Source organism: Osmerus mordax, unplaced genomic scaffold, assembly GCF_038355195.1.
Source record: "Osmerus mordax isolate fOsmMor3 unplaced genomic scaffold, fOsmMor3.pri Scaffold_83, whole genome shotgun sequence".
Taxonomy (NCBI): Eukaryota; Metazoa; Chordata; class Actinopteri; order Osmeriformes; family Osmeridae; genus Osmerus; species Osmerus mordax.
In genome coordinates, this window is record NW_027120640.1 from 18111 (window position 1) to 38483 (window position 20373).

At 50.2% G+C, this 20373-nt stretch overlaps 2 protein-coding genes across 2 annotated transcripts; both read right to left on the reverse strand.

Annotated features, from left to right (window-relative positions):
• Nucleotides 1–472: 472 nt before the first annotated feature.
• Nucleotides 473–13968, reverse strand: myo1f (myosin IF). Its single transcript, XM_067232284.1, has 28 exons — nucleotides 13808–13968; nucleotides 11429–11560; nucleotides 10705–10794; nucleotides 10197–10291; nucleotides 9943–10030; nucleotides 9678–9767; nucleotides 9324–9455; nucleotides 8895–9029; nucleotides 8353–8485; nucleotides 7874–8070; nucleotides 7607–7687; nucleotides 7416–7502; nucleotides 7214–7300; nucleotides 6951–7118; nucleotides 6755–6840; nucleotides 6078–6159; nucleotides 5825–5931; nucleotides 5466–5564; nucleotides 4841–4985; nucleotides 4564–4678; nucleotides 4146–4315; nucleotides 3732–3877; nucleotides 3395–3541; nucleotides 3017–3165; nucleotides 2778–2840; nucleotides 2085–2295; nucleotides 1401–1573; nucleotides 473–1117 (listed from the first exon to the last, which is right to left on the reverse strand). The coding sequence occupies exons 1-28, from the start codon at nucleotides 13808–13810 to the stop codon at nucleotides 1041–1043; spliced, it is 3288 nt and encodes a 1095-aa protein (XP_067088385.1). The 5' UTR covers nucleotides 13811–13968; the 3' UTR covers nucleotides 473–1040.
• A 2458-nt stretch (nucleotides 13969–16426) lies between these two features.
• On the reverse strand, nucleotides 16427–20149 carry LOC136940204 (A disintegrin and metalloproteinase with thrombospondin motifs 6-like). Its single transcript, XM_067232286.1, has 5 exons — nucleotides 19974–20149; nucleotides 19570–19774; nucleotides 19185–19361; nucleotides 18643–18802; nucleotides 16427–18507 (listed from the first exon to the last, which is right to left on the reverse strand). The coding sequence occupies exons 1-5, from the start codon at nucleotides 20108–20110 to the stop codon at nucleotides 18398–18400; spliced, it is 789 nt and encodes a 262-aa protein (XP_067088387.1). The 5' UTR covers nucleotides 20111–20149; the 3' UTR covers nucleotides 16427–18397.
• Between the last annotated feature and the right edge of the window lie 224 nt (nucleotides 20150–20373).

The following is a 20373-nucleotide window of genomic DNA, read 5'->3' on the forward strand; positions in this document are numbered from 1 at the left end:
TGTAATAGAAAGGCCCTCCAGCTCAGAGGTTCAGGTCACACCTGGTGCTAAGAGAGCAACCATGCTGTTACAAGAAGCAATTGTGTTATCATCAAGCCGTCGACGTGACACGCAAGCACAGACCCACAAGGGTGTCACTGTAGCCCACGTGTGTGGGGGACGGCACGGGGAAGAGAAGGGGATGGTTTGTTGACAGTAGGCTGTGCCCACCACTATGAACTACTGGAAAGCACTTGTGGTTTGGGTTAGTAAATATTAGTTTCATAAAACCGTTGTTCGTATGATGCAATATCGTATTTAGCCTATCAAAAGTATACTGTTCTATGTACTGTTCAAAACGAGCAATACAATATAAAATGTTGTACAAGACTTTCATGTCAATTATTGTATTTATTTAGCAAATGTTTTGACAAAAATAGAAAATCAGTGTTGATTTTGCATTGTTATTGTACAAAATTAATGGGACAGACAATCCAGGGAAGCAAACTTTTATGAATAAAACACAAATGCTACGTTATCCTCAAGTTCATTACTCAACATGTCCACACATCTTGTACATGTTAGCATAGCTGTGACTTTCATGCCCTGAGTGAAATGGTTGAATTATTGTGTAACATGAATACAGTGCAAGAGCGCCACCCTGTGGCTGCATTAATAAACCAACGTCCAAAGTGGCCAAATGAACGTTGAAACTAAACACACATAAACACATCATCTAAAGTCCTCCATTTTTTTCTGAAAGGTGAGGTGCAACGGAGGTATGTTTCCAGCTGTCTACTAATACTGATCTGGTGGGGTGTGTAAGGCAGTTCAATCCTTGCACACTCAGAGACATTGTAGTCCAACGGTGTCTCCACAGTGAACGCAGCAATGACTCTGCATACACACACTTCAACACTTAAGGTTTGTTGTGCACGCGTGTGATCCTTAAAGAGATGATATACATGTGACATCACATTGACTTTGGCTCTAGGTAGTCCCGCTCCTCTTCTGGTTCTGTTCGGCAGGCCGAGTCTCTGAAGACCCCGAGAGAGACTTCTTCAGATCTTCTCCACGTAGTTCCCCGGGAAGAGTCCTTCTCTGCCTCTTAACCGGCCCCTCCACCAGCCAGAACCATCTACAGAAAGAAGGGGAACAGGTCAGTACACCTGGTGATCGCACACACCTGGTGATCTCACACACACACCTGGTGATCACACACACCTGGTGATCACACACACCTGGTGATGACACACACCTGGTGATGACACACACCTGGTGATGACACACACCTGGTGATCACACACACACCTGGTGATCACACACACCTGGTGATCGCACACAGTGGGTGACCACACACCTGAGGTGTGGGGATTAATGAGCATTACTGTCGCCTCTTTCCCCCTCTCTGTGTTTCTCACCCTCCATGAGCAGGTCGAACACGTCGTTGACATCGAAGCTGAGTTCGTCCGTGTCCTGTCCGACGTACTGGTACAGCGCCCGACACTGAGGGCCCTGGGGGCGGGGCTGGGGGCGGGGGCGATTGACGGGCGCCGGGGGCGGACGGTGACCGATACTCTTCTTCCTCTGCATCCTGAGGCGTGGAGAGAGACAGGGGGAGAGGGACGGGGAGAGAGACAGGGGGAGAGGGATGGGGAGAGAGACAGGGGGAGAGGGACGGGGAGAGAGACAGGGGGAGAGGGATGGGGAGAGAGACAGGGGGAGAGGGACGGGGAGAGAGACAGGGGGAGAGGGACGGGGAGAGAGACAGGGGGAGAGGGACGGGGAGAGACAGGGGGAGAGGGACGGGGAGAGAGACAGGGGGAGAGGGACGGGGAGAGAGACAGGGGGAGAGGGATGGGGAGAGAGACAGGGGGAGAGGGACGGGGAGAGTGTGAATAAGGTGGTAAGGGAGAGACAGAGAAGGAGAGAACAAGAGATGGAGGGTAAGAGAGAGAGAGATTGAGAGAGAGAGAGACAGAGAGAGAGAGAGAGAGAGAGAGAGAGAGAGAGAGGGAGATTGAGATGGGGAGAGAGAGAAGAAGAGAGAAAAGAAGAGATCCTAGAAGACATTTTTGGGAGCATGACACCCTGACGAGGCTTACCCTGACATGCCCTGCTCCGGTACGTTCAGGAAGTCTTGGTTCCTCTGCTGGGTCTGAGCTGGGCCCCGTCTGGCCGTCTGGGAGCCCAGCCTGGGGGGGGCGGTGCTGGGGGGGCGACCTCCGGCGTGAGGGGTGGAGTATGTGGGCTGCTGGGGTTGTTGAGCTGGGGCGGGCCTGCCCCTGGAGACCTGGGCACCCCCGTTCTGGTGCCCTGGGGTCCGAGGATGAACAGACACAGGGTTTATACATTTACATTTACATTTAGTCATTTAGCAGACGCTCTTATCCAGAGCGACTTACAGTAAGTACAGGGACATTCCCCCGAGGCAAGTAGGGTGAAGTGCCTTGCCCAAGGACACAACGTCAGTTGGCATGACCGGGAATCGAACTGGCAACCTTCGGATTACTAGCCCGACTCCCTCACCGCTCAGCCACCTGACTCCCATACACATCATAACACAACAGAGGAAGAGACATAGGGTCAGACAGCAGACTCAGGGGTAGAGAAAATGACTGCAGACGCAGAGATAGCAGGTTCAAATCCGTCACTTGTCTGATAAAAGCGTCTGACAGATTAACTTGCATTATCTATCCAGGCTACCAGAGGTGGTGGTTTGACGCCACCAGCCCGTAGGGCCGCTTCGACTTGTGAAGCTCTCGGTCATGTGACCAGACGATGGATAGAATGTTTACCTCGTCCCTTGTTTTGGCTCCTCCTCCTTCCGTGACCCTGCTGCGCGCTCTTCCTGGTTGGTTCTGAGCAAACAAGCGTTCAGTGTTACCTCATACTTTTTCACAGTACTCGTAGGTCACAGGTGCAGATCCATGGCCTTCTACGAAGCCCCCAGTGACACTGCTTATAAAAGAAGACTAAACAAACCATTTTATACATCCAATTCAATTAGATTTGGTGGTTTTCTTCCTGCACTTACTGGAGGTCTTGGGAAGGCCGTCTCCCACGGAGATTACGAGGGTCTTCCCTCCTGGCTTGGACTGGGCCATGTCTCCCTCGCCTCTCTGGAAGACCACCACGCGGGCGCCCCCTCCCCCCCAGCCCTCCTTCTTCACCTTGAACTCCAGCCTGGACACACACACACACAGGCGGACGGTAGACAGAAGGTCGCGAAAACTTTCTGTCTCAGAAAGAAAAAAAAACCTTGACCCCTTGTGCTCCTCCAGGCTACCCTGACACCGCGTGCGCGCCACTGTGATTGGGTGTTGAAACAGTGACACTGTGTGTGTGTTAATAACACCAATGTGTCTTTGTCTGTGACTGTGACACTGTGTGTGTGTGTGTGTGCGGGGAGTACCTGTCGCTAAAACACAGAGTGAGCTTGTTCCTGGTGACCTCTTCATAGCGTTTGGAAAGGAGACTGAGGAACTCGGTCTTGAAGTTGGACTCCAGCAGGCTGTCGTACTGCGGCTCGTGCAGGATGAAGAAGTCGTCCTGCCTCGTGCTTCAGGGGGGGGGAAAGAGAAGGAGGATGACTGTGAACACCCACGACCACACACATTCACACATACACACACAGTGTGATACCATTTCCTGTTTCTCGGGCACACAGACCACACGTGCAATCGGACGACGTCACCGCTCTGTTTCCGAGAACCTATCAGGGTGAGGCGGGACCGGACGGCAGACGTTACCTGAGAGAGACGCTACGGATACTCGAGAACTCCAACTTCCTCTTCAGGACCTCTTTAATCTGCCCTTTCTCCGGACCCTTCTTCACCTTCTCCAGACCGATCACGTAGATGCCTTTAGGGGTTAGGATCATGTCCCTCTTGATTGACTGGAGGGACAGGATGAGGAGGGAGGCAGCCGACAGATGGGAGAGGGGGGAAGGAACCGGAAGGAGAAGAACGACACATGGTGGGAGGACGGTGGGATATCTTGGAAAATGTGTGAAAAGCGCTCTATGAAACTGAGTCAGCGTGGCTCACTTATATTCTACTCTTCACTTCCTTTCGGAGTCGAGATAACCAACAGCGGAGGGACTAAATCCCACACCGCGATGCGAGGTTGTTCAGTTTCTCTGCGAGGAGGAGGAGGAGCCTTACCTTGAACCTGCGGTCGTACTTGTTGACAGAGTCGGCGAAGTCGACTCGCTCCCTCTTGGTCAGGAACTGCCTCAGCTCGGGCCTCTGCTCCAGACCCAGGTAGTCTCCCACAAAGTTCCTGTTGATGCTGTTCCTCCTGCGCTCCTTGGAGTTGTACAGGATGTCTGAGGCTGGGGGACAGTTACACCGACAGAGGAGGTATTCATGTTATTTATGTCATCGATGTATATCAGTCTGGGTTTACAATTGACTGTAAAAATACAGAGTGGCAACCGAAGTACTATAAAATCTAAAAGCACCAACATTTTGATAACTATAAACATCAAGCACTCAACGACGAGACAGCTGTCTCCAATATCTATATTATTAACAATGTTAATCTAAAGGATCTTATAATATGAAAGGACAAATAGCTCACCTTCCTCTCTCATCTGTTCATACTTCTTCCTGGCGATGTACTTCCTCCAGGCCTTCTGGATGGTTCTGGCGAAGGTGTCAAACTTCCTCTCCCTCATCTCCTCCAATAGGAACAGCTACAGGACAGAGGGGGAGGAAGAGGGGGGGAGGGGCACTGAGATAAGACATCATCATAGGTGTCCCAGAAAACAAACAACCTCCACTTTCTTCTCTGTGCACAGCACCAAGGACCAGGGCTGTGGTACCACACCAAGCACCAGATCTGTGGTGTGTCGTACCGACTCGGGGTTCTTGACGAAGACCTTGGTGCGGCCCAGCTGGTACTGGTCGGTGTCCATGTTGACGGAGCGCAGGAGGTGCAGGACCCCCTGTTGCTCTGGGCCACGCCACTGAGGCCACGTTTCCATCGTCAGGATGGCGTACCTGGTAACCGTGGAAACAGGGTCACACACGTGGACGCACGCCGATGTACCCTGACGCGCAACTTCTCTGTCTCACACACACACATATACGCAAACACACTCTCTCTCATACACACACATATACTGTACAAACACACACTTTCTCACACACACACATATACTGTACACACACACTCTCTCACACACACATATACTGTGTACACACACACTCTCTCATACACACACATATACTGTGTACACACACACTCTCTCTCTCATACACACACATATACTGTGTACACACACACTCTCTCTCTCATACACACACATATACTGTACTCTCTCCCTCTCTCTCTCTCTCTCTCTCTCTCTCTCTCTCTCTCTCTCTCTCTCTCTCTCTCTCTCTCTCTCTCTCTCTCTCTCTATCTCCTCTCTCTCTCTCTCTCTCTCTCTCTCTCTCTCTCTCTCTCTCTCTCTCTCTCTCTGTCTCTGTCACACACACCTCTGTATGAACTTGTTGAAGGCACGGCGGAAAGCGAATCCGGCTCTTCTCACTCTGATGTTCTCTCTCAGGCCCAGATACTCCACCTGGTGCTTGACCCTGCACACACACAGACACACACACACACACACAGACAACCATCACACTGGGGAGGGGGGGTGTGTGCTCCTGTGTGTGTGTCTGTGTGTGTGTGTTTGCTCCCGTGTGTGTGTGTGTTTGCTCCTGTGTGTGTGTGTTTGCTCCTGTGTGTGTGTGTGTGTGTTCGCTGCTGTGTGTGTGTGTGTGCTCCTGTGTGTGTGTGTGTGTTTGCTCCCGTGTGTGTGTGTGTGTGTGTGTGTGTGTGTAGCGGTGATACTCACCGACTCTCCTCCCAGTCCTTGGCTCTCTTGGTCTCGTTGGGTTTGATGCAGCGGATGTAATGGGGGGTGCATTTCATCAGGGTGTTCACCAGGTCGTTGGCTTGTTTCTAGGGAAGGCCACACAGCACATCAATCCCCCCATCCCCCTCAGATGAAACTGCAGTGATGGGATGGGTTCTACCTGCGACAGCCCAGACATGCTAGCGGATAGCAGAGAGGCCCAGACATGCTAGCGGATAGCAGAGAGGCCCACCTTGATCTTGGAGCTGGCCGTGGTGGGACGACCCTTCTTCTCAGTGTTGAGGTTCTCAGGGAAAAGACTGCAGATGAATTCCCTGTGGAGACAAGATGGAGGACAGGCCCAAGGTGTGTTTAGACCACGTATGTCATCTACAAGTAGACGGATGGATGGATGGATGATAGGCAGACAGATATATTAATGGACAGATAGATGGATGGACAGATAGATGGATGGACAGATAGATGGATGGACAGATAGATGGACGGACAGATAGATGGATGGACAGATAGATGGATGGACAGATAGATGGATGGACAGATAGATGGATGGACAGATAGATGGATGAATGATAGACAGACATACAGACAGATAGATGGATGGACAGATAGATGGATGGACATATAGATGGATGAATGATAAGACAGATAGATGGATGGACAGATAGATGGATGGACAGATAGATGGATGGACAGATAGATGGATGAATGATAGACAGATGGATGGATGGACAGATAGATGGATGAATGATAGACAGATAGATGGATGGACAGATAGATGGATGGACAGATAGATGGATGGACAGATAGATGGACGGACAGATAGATGGATGGACAGATAGATGGATGGACAGATAGATGGATGGACAGATAGATGGATGGACAGATAGATGAGGTCCAACTTCAACTGACTGCGTGCTGCTCTGCATGAGTTCGATGAGGTCAGTAAACAGGACGTCACGGTTCCTCTCACAGAATCCACTGATGTCGTACGAGACCTGGAGCGGCGGGCAAAAAAAAACAAAAAAAAAAAACATTTGTATTTTTTAGGGTGGGGCGCGGTCGTTTCGGTTTACCATCCGTCCCCCCTGCACCTTCCGTGGCCCACCTTGCCGGCGTAGTGGTGGATGATGAAACCGGAGTTGTAGTTGTTGAAGTGCTCGTGGGTTCCCACCGCCGCCTGCAGCTTCTGGAGCAAGTTGCCGTCCGCGCCCTCGCCCTTGGCGTGCATGGTGGCACACACATCGTCCAGCACGCTCATGATCCCCGGGGGGTTCTGCACCAGGGACAGGGGGGGGGAGGTCACAGACGATTTCAAAAGGGGTTCATTCGACAGCTGCGTTTCGAACCGGAAGGGCTTGGGATTCTTACCAGCTTGTTCTCGATTAGATCGCACACTATTTTGTTGTTGAAATATTCGATCGGGGTCCATTTGATCCCCTCTTGGACATACTCTTCCTGGGAGAAAGAAAAGGAGAGGGGAAAAAAAGAGTTTGAGTCGGGTTTACTGTTATTTGTCGAAAAAGGGTCATCGCTTAAGGTTTGAAACAACAACAGAGGATGGCTGTCTCACCTGTTCGGCTTTGAGGGTCAGTTCGATGAAGATCTGTTGCAGTTTCTCGTTCACAAAATTAATGCAGAACTGCTCAAACCCATTTCTCTGTCAGAGGAGACGAGAGCACCAAAGTCAGACGTTAAAAACTTGACGTGGGGAGCGAGGAAACTTTGTTAGCCTTGGCTTCAGAGACTACGGAACAGATTCACCTGGAATATCTCAAAGCCGTAGATGTCGAGGACTCCACAGCTGTACTCCTCGTTAGGTTTCTGGATGGCTTTGTTTATGGCCTGTCGAACGAAGACAGGGAGAGGGGGAGAGGCGAATGGAGAGACAAAGGGAGAGAAGGAGAGGAAGGTAGAGGGGGAGAGAGAAACAGCGGGAATCCTCAATCAACCTTCCGCTACACACAGGCACAGGAGAGCACGAATAGAGCTACAACAGAGTTCTCTGCTGGTCAGAGAGGTGGTCCAGACCTCCACCAGGTAGTCAAACAGCCGGGTGTAAAGAGCCTTGGCCAGGGCGTCCCTAGTGTAGGTGGCCTGCTCCTGATTCAGGGTGACGTCGATGGACTCGGTCTTCCCCCCCCACTTGGAGTCCATCTTGCGGCTCGTGAGCTTCTCCTGAAGCCTGTTTTGGTCGACGCCCAGGAGATACGCAGGGAAGGCCAGCACTGTCACAAACACAGGGACACAAACAGGAATCATTCTATCGTGCTGGCTGCCTTGGGAATTGCCTTAACTCCCACGTCTCTGGTGTAGCTAATGGTCACACTGGGGATAGAAACTGTGTGTGTGTAATGTGTGTGTGTTTGTAGGTGACTCACAGTCAGTGCCCTTCACCTTATTATATTAATTAGTGTGCGTTTGAGGGGGTGTGTAATGTATGTGTGTGCGATTGTTTATGCAGGTGTGTGTGTGTGGTCGGTGTTCATCTGCTTGCACGCCACCCTTACAGTCAGTGCTCTCTACTTTGCCATAGTTTCCTTCCTCTACAAAGCTGATGTTGCCCAGGTGGAGGATGCCTGCGATGATCTGCAGAGCCTGGGACTGGTAGCCATCTTGAATGCCGATCACCTGCATGGCCTCCTACAAGCCAAACAACCCGCGCAAACACACACCCAGACACATTACATCCACACACACACCCACACATTACATCCACACACCCACACACATCACATCCACACAGCACCCAGCAGCAAACCACAACAAGCAGGACTGAGATTAAGGGAATTCTCCTGGCAATTACCAAAACACAACAACACAGCTTGGATATTTCACATTTCCTTGTGAGGATTACAGTAACAAGCAAGATGCCAAACACATTCAGAGCGCTGCAGGACTGAGGGACTGAATGTACGGGCTACGGCATAAACTACGAGAGAAAGAGAGAGAGAGAGAGTGAATGAGAGAGAGAGAGAGAGAGAGTGAGAGAGAGAGAGAGAGAGAGAGAGAGAGAGAGAGAGAGAGAGAGAGAACCATTGTGCATGAGTACCATGGTTTCCTGGAAGTCCTTGCTGTCGTTGGTTCCATCCACCTTGTACGTGCCAGACTGGTTGAGGTAATAGTAGTAATCTGGGGTCATGAGCCCCAGGGCTTCCTTCTGGTGGTCACTGGCTCCCTCTATCAGCTGGGGAGGAGAAGGCACACATAACAAACGCACCGCGGATGCTCGTTAAGGCACAACATTTCACTGGCTTCATCAGTAGAGCAAGTCTGCCATGTCAGATAAATATACGGACATAGCAACGGCATGTGTGTTTTACCTCAATGTTTTGAAAAGTGTGGTGCGGTGGTTTGTGTGCCTGTGCCCTCGTTATGAAGTTAGGAAATGAATGTGTGTCGAATCAGAGAGGGTGGGGCTGGTAGATTCCAGGTGTTAGAAAGAGACCGAGTGACACACTGCTGTCGTATCGCGTCACACCTGGTAGTAAACGTGAAAGTTCCTCTCGTTCTCGTTCTGGCTGACCACCCGGGACTTCTCCAGGAGGAAGTTGGAGATCTTCCCCCCGTCTGGCTCTCCCCCTCGGCTGAACTGGATCTCAAAGTATTTACCCTGAGGAAGAGGAAGACACTGAGGGTCACCGGGGGGGTGAAGGTTGCGTCGGTGTGGCCGTGAGGCGGCGCTAGGGAGCTTGTGGAGAGAAGGGCGCTGGACGAAGTGAAGGACAGAAAGAGAAAAGGGAGGGATGAAAGATAGAGAGGGAGGTAGACAGACAGACAGAAGAGAGATGAAAAGATAGAGATTCGGAGGTCTACGGAGATAAAGGAGGCTCACGAAGCGACTCGAGTTGTTGTTGCGGACGGTCTTGGCGTTCCCAAAGGCCTCTAGCAGAGGATTGGACAGGAGGATGATGTCCTTCACATGCTGAGACACACACACACACACAGAGCAACGTCACACCAGACATGGGACATGGGTCATACAAAGTCGCACACAGGCAGAGCCAAGAGTGTTCCTCATACATAACCAGAGCTGCATGGTTCATATCTCCTACAGCACGAGGTCAAGCAGAACTCTGTTGTAGTTAGGATATTGATACCTGGACTTTATCTCCCCCTCCGGATACTTTCGAGATGTACCCCATGATGTACTTGGCCGCCACGGTCTTCCCAGCACCACTCTCTCCACTGCCAAGACACGACATCTACAGCGTTTAGACGTTTTCTGAATGCGTGTCATGGCATATTAGGTTTCACCATTATTTCTTTCCTTTGACTATTTAAAACTGCTAGACAGACATATTACTTCCTACAGGATGTAGGTGTGCTGGGGAGGGAGGGGGGGGGAAATCACCTGATGATGACACATTGGTTCTCTCCGTCGATCATCATGTTTCTGTACATGTTATCAGTCAGGGCATAGATGTGGGGCGGGTTCTCATACTGGGCCTGGAGAAAGAGACGGAGAGGGGAAATGGAGAGAGGGAGGGGGGAAATGGAGAGAGGGAGAGGGGAAATGGAGAGAGGGAGAGGGGGAATGGAGAGAGGGAGGGGGGAAATGGAGAGAGGGAGAGGGGAAATGGAGAGAGGGAGAGGGGAAATGGAGAGAGGGAGAGGGGAAATGGAGAGAGGGAGGGGGAAAATGGAGAGAGGGAGGGGGAAAAGGGAGAGTGAGGGAGAGAAATAGAGAGAGGAAGAAAGAGATGGATACAGAGAGGGAGAGGGAGTGTGTGGGTGAGGGGATAATAGAGAGGGGTTTGAATGAATAAACCTGCATCCATTGGGTTTGATTGGACAAAGAGTGAATGGTGTTGGAAACTCCCGGGGTAGAGAATGGACAAGAAGGAATTAGGTTCACTCACTGCTCCTTGGTAGAGTTCAATTTCCCTGTCAGTGAAATAGGGCATCTGTTTGAATGGGTTGACTGATATCAGCACGGAACCTATGTAGGTCTGAAAAGTGCATGGTTAAGGGAACAGGTTGTTTTCAGTGGCTATAATACATCGTGCTGTATTAGCGTAGCAAGACAGTCTTTGTTTCAATGATGTTCATTCTTTCTCAGATGGAGTATTGTCACACTAAATATGGAGTTATAGCGAGTTATGCTGCTGAAATTTGACCTGAAACGGGGAAGTGAGAAGTTGAGTCAGACTATGTTAAAGAGGAACACTGAATTTCGGTTGTTGCATTTGGGGTGTCAAATGTGTATTCGTGCACGCACAATAGATGGATGAGTGTGTCAGGAGGTGTGTTGTTGTGTGTGTTGACTAAATGACTAAATGTAAATGACTAAATGTGTTAGAGAGGAGAGACTGCTCGTATAAACAAATACCAGTGTGTGTGTGTGTGTGTGTGTGTGGGTATGTGTGTGTGGGTCAGACAGCTGACGTGGGAACAGAGATGACACTCACATTGTGCACTCTCATGGCTAGCTCGGAGCTGCTGACTAGACTTTTGAAATCTGTTTTAAATAGAACAACTTCCACACTCGTGGACAAAAAAAAACACGTCTGGACGTTTGGCATAATGAACTTTGTGGCAAAAAAAAGACATTTTTAGTTGCTTCGTTTTCGTCGGGGAGGATACAAAGATGTAGTCGTCCATGTATCTCTTCTTCAGGTTCTCCACGATTGCGTCTTCGTTGATCTTGGAGAGCAACACCATGTCATCCACACCGCTCTGTTTGACATTCTGACTCTGCCAGTGGTACTTGCTGGCCTGCAGGAGAAAACAAGCTTCTGATTGGCTGGGGTCGAGAAACAGATATGTCTGACAGTCAGAAACAGAGATGTCTGATATGTGAACCAACATGTGAAAAATATCTTTGACGCTTGTGAAGAACATAGTCGAGGGACTGTATTTAGGCTTGTGGACGGGCACTTTGTCAACGCAAAGAACAGTTCCTGCAGTGCAGGGGTCTCTGTGAAACCATTAGAAACAAACTACCTGTGGTTATCAGCAGTTACCAGGCAACAAGCGGAACATGAGATGAGGTCATTTCTGTTAGGAGGCACTGCTGAGGTATTTCAGTCCTCCTCCCTCATCTCTGTTCTAGTAGGCCTGCTTCTTTAGAAGAACTATATGAGTTGTTTCTGGAGGGAGAATAACACTAACACGTTGGCAGGGAAGTACAGGGTGTCAGATAAGAAGAGAGAGAAACAGCAGTGACAGTTCTTTTGGAGTGTTTATGTTTCAGCTAATACATTTGAACGTGCCTGTCTCAGTGACAGAGGGTATTTATGGTTGTGGGTTAGAGAGCTAAAACCAATAACACCCTTAGTCAGGAGGTCACTCTGCAGCGGAAATGCTAACGGTAGCGATGCTGTCCTACCTGCAGGCCCAGCTCTCCTGGGGGTCATGTCACGCTACAGACAGCTGACGTGCAGCCTACTACATATCACATAGCCACATTGCGATCCCAATTCCGAGCATTAATCTAAATCGATTAAAACTAGATAGATCAAAGGCTAAAACAACAGAATAATCCGCAGATTAGCTTCAACAAGGGTGGGGCTTTACACTTCTTTATTTGGGAAGTGTGTCATTTGTTTACACCGATATGAAAGGACTCGCTGCAGCTGAGTCACGTGGCAGGCCAACAGTTATTCTAGCTCAATCTATACATTGCTGATTTCGAATGAAAGATATTAGAGTTTTTGTCTTTATTAGTTGTCTCATCCTGTACGAGGAGGAAACACCTTGACAGAAACTCTGGGTGCTCTGGTTGTCATGACGCCACTACATCTTGTGAAACCTTGTGAACTTTGCAACACTTTGCAGCTCCTCCGCCCAGCAGACGTGCCGAGGAGCTGCAGCACAGCCCTCTACAACAGACTCGGCTACAGAACAAATTAAATGGGGGGGCATTTTTTTTCACAAGGGGGGCACGCATTTACAAAGCATGTATGAGAGTCAAAATAAGAGCAGACCTGCATATTCTGCAGGAAAGTGTAGCCATCTTGATATTGAATTTATAGCCAGTGCCAATATTATTTATTTATACTTTAACCAAAAATATTCTGGAGGGGGCACAGCATTCCATTTGGGGGGGGGGGCATTGCCCCCCCTTGGAGCCGACCCTGCTCTACAGTAACCTAGGTTACACAATTTATTTTTAAAATCTGATAAACACTCGCCTTTTCTGATTTGCGCTCACCATGTCGTTGTGACAAAGTGTTTACAAGATGTGGGCTGCAGAGACAGCTCATTCTCTTTCGGATTTTTTGGGGGAGTCAGGTGGCTGAGCGGTGAGGGAATCGGGCTAGTAATCCGAAGGTTGCCAGTTCGATTCCCGGTCATACAAACTGACGTTGTGTCCTTGGGCAAGGCACTTCACCCTACTTGCCTCGGGGGAATGTCCCTGTACTTACTGTAAGTCGCTCTGGATAAGAGCGTCTGCTAAATGACTAAATGTAAATGTATTTTGACATTTTACAAGATTGGTGATACAACAGTCGTTAGTATGGCTGTGAGGACTTTTAATGTGAATCTTAATTAGCAGCAGCTCTCCACCTAAACATGTGACACATTTCCAGGAAGAGTTTGTTTTCAACACAAAAGAGGAAATTGCCTTAAAAGTGCATCCCCCTACAAACCAGAGAATTGTTATAGAAGAAAGTACTGTCCATGGCAGATTCTTGGTATATCAGAACATTCAAGACGCTGTATGAACAGTTTCTGGGCTATAAATACATAGTCATCCTAGCTTCATCTCTAGTCCCCTGTGAAGGCCCAAGCTCGACCTTTCCCACAGGGAAGAACCAGGGTTCAACATGAGATTCATCCCAATGTTGAAAAGGTGAGTTTAATTCAACATGAGCCCCCCCCCCCCGTCCCTGAACTCATTACTCAGACATTCTTCCAGACCAAGAAAACCACAGCTCGGAAGCACAGAGGCACGTTTACACCCAATGAATCAAGGTGTGAGTGTGTGTGTGTGTGTGTGTGACAAGAGGAGAGTGTTACCATGTTGCTGGTGGTGTGTTTGCCCCCTTTCTTCCCCTTGTCTCAGCTCAGGTTTTCCAAAGTGCAGACTGTGTCGATAATCCCACCCTGACTCTATCACAGCATGGCCGGTGAGTCTCCAGGCAGTCAGACGGGCAGCCAGCCAGAGAAGCAGCGACCCACTAGACTGTTTCAACTCACTTCACTAGGGGTTTTCAAATCCACTTCCTCATACTCCCACATACTGGCAGTGTGAAACAAGAAGTGCTCTCTCTCTCTCTACCTCTTTCTCTCACTGTCTGTCTCCCTCTTTCTCTCCTGTCTTTTGCTCTCCCTTTGCTCTCTTTATCTTTCCCTGTCTCTCTCTCTCTCTACCCCTGTCTTTCACTACCTTTCTCTCTCTCTCTCTCTCTGTCTATCTGTCTGTCTATCTCTCTCTCTCTCTCTCTCTCACACACTCTCTCTCTCTGTCTGTCTCTCTCTCTCTCCCTCTCTCTCTCTCTTTCTCTCTCACTCTCTCTCTCCCTCTCTCTCGCACTCTCTCTCCCTCTCTCTCTCTCTTTCTCTCTCACTCTCTCTCCCTCTCTCTCACTCTCTCTCACTCTCTCACTCTATGTCTCTCTCTCTTTACGAGCAGGCACTGTAGCCACAGCAGGGTGTGTGTGGCTGTCGCTGTGTCCTTGTTACTCCACCCATACTGTGGTCTGCATCTCAGCCTCGGCAGGTGGAGAAGCTTGCGACACGGTACTGTACGCCCATAACTGAAATCCGCAGTCAGGGCACGGCCAGTTCACAGAGAGGTCTAGCCTTCAGGCTAACACACTGTCAGGGCACAGCCAGTTCACAGAGAGGTCTAGCCTTCAGGCTAACACACTGTCAGGGCACAGCCAGTTCACAGAGAGGTCTAGCCTTCAGGCTAACACACTGTCAGGGCACAGCCAGTTCACAGAGAGGTCTAGCCTTCAGGCTAACACACTGTCAGGGCACAGCCAGTTCACAGAGAGGTCTAGCCTTCAGGCTAACACACTGTCAGGGCACAGCCAGTTCACAGAGAGGTCTAGCCTTCAGGCTAACACACTGTCAGGGCACAGCCAGTTCACAGAGAGGTCTAGCCTTCAGGCTAACACACTGTCAGGGCACAGCCAGTTCACAGAGAGGTCTAGCCTTCAGGCTAACACACTGTCAGGGCACGGCCAGTTCACAGAGAGGTCTAGCCTTCAGGCTAACACACTGTCAGGGCACAGCCAGTTCACAGAGAGGTCTAGCCTTCAGGCTAACACACTGTCAGGGCACAGCCAGTTCACAGAGAGGTCTAGCCTTCAGGCTAACACACTGTCAGGGCACAGCCAGTTCACAGAGAGGTCTAGCCTTCAGGCTAACACACTGTCAGGGCACAGCCAGTTCACAGAGAGGTCTAGCCTTCAGGCTAACACACTGTCAGGGCACGGCCAGTTCACAGAGAGGTCTAGCCTTCAGGCTAACACACTGTCAGGGCACAGCCAGTTCACAGAGAGGTCTAGCCTTCAGGCTAACACACTGTCAGGGCACAGCCAGTTCACAGAGAGGTCTAGCCTTCAGGCTAACACACTGTCAGGGCACAGCCAGTTCACAGAGAGGTCTAGCCTTCAGGCTAACACACTGTCAGGGCACGGCCAGTTCACAGAGAGGTCTAGCCTTCAGGCTAACACACTGTCAGGGCACGGCCAGTACACAGAGAGGTCTAGCCTTCAGGCTAACACACTGTCAGGGCACAGCCAGTTCACAGAGAGGTCTAGCCTTCAGGCTAACACACTGTCAGGGCACAGCCAGTTCACAGAGAGGTCTAGCCTTCAGGCTAACACACTGTCAGGGCACAGCCAGTTCACAGAGAGGTCTAGCCTTCAGGCTAACACACTGTCAGGGCACGGCCAGTTCACAGAGAGGTCTAGCCTTCAGGCTAACACACTGTCAGGGCACAGCCAGTACACAGAGAGGTCTAGCCTTCAGGCTAACACACTGTCAGGGCACAGCCAGTACACAGAGAGGTCTAGCCTTCAGGCTAACACACTGTCAGGGCACGGCCAGTTCACAGAGAGGTCTAGCCTTCAGGCTAACACACTGTCAGGGCACAGCCAGTTCACAGAGAGGTCTAGCCTTCAGGCTAACACACTGTCAGGGCACAGCCAGTTCACAGAGAGGTCTAGCCTTCAGGCTAACACACTGTCAGGGCCGAGGACCACCACTAGGAGGATGATGACTAAACGGCAGTTGGAAGGCACTGCAGGTGTAGGAGTCTCCTTGTGTGGTGTGGTCCTGGGCTGGAGAGCGTGAGGCCTCAGTGAGATGCATTGTGGGCCGCGGAGGGGGAAACTGCCGGGACAGACAGATAGCATGTGAAACTCAGCACTACGACTCAAACCCTATAGGCAGAGATGTCAGTCAGTCGGCCAATCAGTCAGAGGGACAGGCAGTCAGTAAGTCAGCCAGCCACTCAGATACAGTCATCCCTTAAGGAAGAGCATCAGTAACCAAAACAACCTGTCTTCATCACATTTGGTTTCACTATCTGTCACTGTTACCGGAATGTCATTTCCATTCAAGAACTGTCAATGGTCAAATTCATTGGAAGGTTTCAAGCACAACATGATTGTCTCCTTTCATAACAATGCGCCATATTTATTCACTTGAATATGTTCATTTCAGACGGTGTATATAGGGAACAGGAAGGGATGCTTTCTATGCTACCGAACATACAGTAAAATTAGCATGGGAACAACAACAGACAGATCCCTCTCTTTTGCACAGAAAAACAAAAAATGGTGTTTAGACATAGACCATAGGTCCTGCAAAGTAAGCATTATTACAAAAAAACGACAACACTACTTTAGCTTACATATTCATCGTAGCCTGAAGGTACACACTCAAGTTCCAAACAGTTTCGTGATGACTTGGATAGTATAAAAAAAATGCCTGTGTTGCATATATTCGGACAGAAATTCACTGGGTTGCTGCCAGTGCTGTAGTGGAGAAGTTAGACATCTCTTCCTCCTCTCCACAGGAAGCAGAGAGGCAGTTGGTCACACACAACTCGACCTAGACTCCTCAGAACCAACATCCATTCCAACCAACACATCATATATATAAAAAATACAAATAAAACACAATTATTGAAGAAATAGCACCATTCCTAAGCACCATTAGGGATTCATAACAATATAGTTACTCCCTTATCAAGAGAACGGCTCCAACGCTTGACTGAAAAGGTTTGTTGTTGATGTTGTTGATTTAACAGGCTGAGCTTGTTGTACTGTGCCCTAAATAGAAAGGTTCTTGTATGGACCATGTTGAAGCCTGGAGTAAAATGAACTACGAATTTATGACTCTTGATCTTTAACTGAACTTTTTAAATGCACTATTTGTACTTTGCGATGGATGAAAACATTCTGCCAAATGAATTAAAAAGTCAAATGTTTTGCAAATGTCAACGCGTGAATCTGAGCAGAGAGATTTAGTTTCTTATGACAGTAACAGACATGAGCAGCGTGTGGTCTTGTGGTCTAGTTCCAGGGGGGAAACACTAGCCAGGGCTGGCCTGGGCTCATGTTGACAAGGCAGCATGCTGGCTCTGCAGCTGGGAACAGTGGATTGCTGAGGCAGAGAGGCTGATGTGGAGTCACTGTGGATGGACAGGAGTCACTGACAGGAGTCACTGACAGGAGTCACTGACTTGAGTCACTGACAGGAGTCACTGACAGGAGTCACTGACAGGAGTCACTGACTTGAGTCACTGACAGGAGTCACTGACAGGAGTCACTGACAGGAGTCACTGTGGATGGACAGAAGTCACTGACAGGAGTCACTGACAGGAGTCACTGTGGATGGACAGAAGTCACTGACAGGAGTCACTGACAGGAGTCACTGTGGATGGACAGAAGTCACTGACAGGAGTCACTGACAGGAGTCACTGACAGGAGTCACTGTGGATGGACAGAAGTCACTGACAGGAGTCACTGACAGGAGTCACTGACAGGAGTCACTGTGGATGGACAGAAGTCACTGACAGGAGTCACTGACAGGAGTCACTGTGGATGGACAGAAGTCACTGACAGGAGTCACTGACAGGAGTCACTGACTTGAGTCACTGACAGGAGTCACTGACAGGAGTCACTGTGGATGGACAGAAGTCACTGACAGGAGTCACTGACAGGAGTCACTGACAGGAGTCACTGTGGATGGACAGCAGTCACTGACAGGAGTCACTGACAGGAGTCACTGACATGGCAGACAGTGGCAAGCAGACTGAGGTGAGCGTGGACAGAGAACGCTGATTTCACACAGACAATCACAAAAACAGGTATCCTTATAGCTTATAAGTCAAACTTGCAAATCAACCTCTTGTTCATAGCTGGATATTTGACATGATTCTTGAATATTTTGTGCTACAAAAAAAACACAGTCATTAACATGGTAACAAAATAGTCCAAATATAACACATACGTTCATATAATAAAAATCTTTGATTTTTTTAAATCCTTTTTTTGTTGTTGATGGAAACATGACACGGATTGCAGTTGTACGATATAAGATGTTGTGACCAGCAGAGGGGGCTCCTGGAATCCCAGACATCTGGAGTCAGTGTCCTTGGCAGGTCTTGCAACACATCTGCCTGAAGTACTGCCGGTTGCAGAACTTAAACCTGAGCACCAGGGGGCAGTACGCCACCGTGTTCACGTCTTTACACTCTGGAGGGGACGCACACAAACACATCGATCAACAAAAACAAAACAGTGAGCAAGCGCGGCGAATCACGGAAACCCTAGCGACGTCGTGAGGTCCACGGGGCTGGGCGGGAGGGCTGAGGAGGGGTGAACTCTGACCTTCTGGGTTGTCGGTGGGGATGGTGAGGTCACACCTGCTCTTGCACTGCTGCATGGCCGCCGGCCGCTGGAGGTCCGGACACTCGACGGCCGGCTGGCCGGTGTGGGTGAGACACTGCACCAAACGCATCTCCTGACCCAGACCACACCGAGAGGAACACTGGAGCAGGGGGGAGAAAGGGGAGGGGGGGAGAGAGGGAGAGAGGGAGGGAGAGAGAGACAGGGTGAGGGAGAGAGAGAGAAAGGGAGAGAGGGAGAGAGAGAGAGAGAGAGAGAGAGAGAGAGAGAGAGAGAGAGAGAAAGAGGGAGAGAGGGAGGGAGAGAGAGACAGGGTGAGGGAGAGAGAAAGGGAGAGAGGGAGAGAGAGAGACATTCCAGGTTGTGATAGTTGTGACTTTTGTGATATAGATGTGTGTGATTCTCACAATACTGATAGTGAGACAGAGAGAGAGGCTGTTAAAGTGTGAACAGTAGTGTGTGTATATGTGTGTGTGTGCGTGCGTGTGTGGGTGTGTGTGTGTGCGTGTGTGGGTGGGACCGACCTCTCCCCAGGGTCCGGTGACCCAGTGAGGCGGGGGGCAGCGCTGCAGGTTACAGCGCACCCTGGAGGTCGGGCGGCCATGTTTGGGGCAGCGGGACTCGGGGACAGTGTCCCCGCTCTCGCCACTTTTACACAGGACGACTCGGTGCCTGAATCCTGGGCCACAGCCCGGGTTACACTGGAGGAGAGGGAGGGGAGAGAGAGAGAGACATAGAGAAAGAGTGTGAGAAAATCATGAAAAACAGGATAATACTCCACCTAACCCCTAGGGGGCAGTATTTCCACAGTCAGGCACAAAAAGAGATATACAGAATGACAGACAGAGATAGATTGATAGAGATAGATAGATAGACAGACCGACAGAGAGTGTGTGTGTGTGTGTGTACCTCTGACCAGTCCAGGGCCAGCCACTCAGGGGGGCAGGTGTGGGTGCTGCAGGGCTCGGTGAGGGGGGGCGGAGGGGAGGTGCAGGCGGAGTCATCCTGGACCTTGTGCTCCGAGGGGGAGACCCTCCTCTTACACAGCACCTCCCTGGTCCTCAGGCCCCCGTTACAGCTGCGACTGCACTCGGACCAGTCACCTGTCCACCAGCTGGCACACACACACACACAGGCACACACACACACACACAGGCACACACACACACACACACACAGGCACACACACACACACAGGCACACAAACACATTTTGTATATACAGCACAAGGCTGTGTCAACACTCATATGGACACAATTACATCTTAATATACACACACAGACACGCGCACACACACACACACACAGACTTACTTGGGGGAGCACGGCTCCGAGTTGCAGGCCCGTTTCTTGTCCTTGGGTTTGCTCTTCCTGTCACAGAAGTGATTGTAGACCACCGAGTGGTCCGCCTGCTTCTTACACACCACCTGCTGCAGCTGAACACCTGCCATGGGTGTGTGTGTGTGTGGCGTGTGTGTGGTTGTGTGTGTGGTGTGGGATTGTGTGTCGTATGGGTGTGTGGGTGAAACAGGTCAGAAAACAAGACGTCAGATCTTGTCCTCCCTTCCCGGCATATCTGAAGATCTCCTAGGAGGTCTGGGAAACAGCAGGAACGACAGCAGGCATCCCGGCACGGCTCCGGAACGTTCCGGCCCCCTCGACTCCCCCCGGGGCCAGCCTCGCGTTAGCACCACCACAACCCATCGCCGGGATT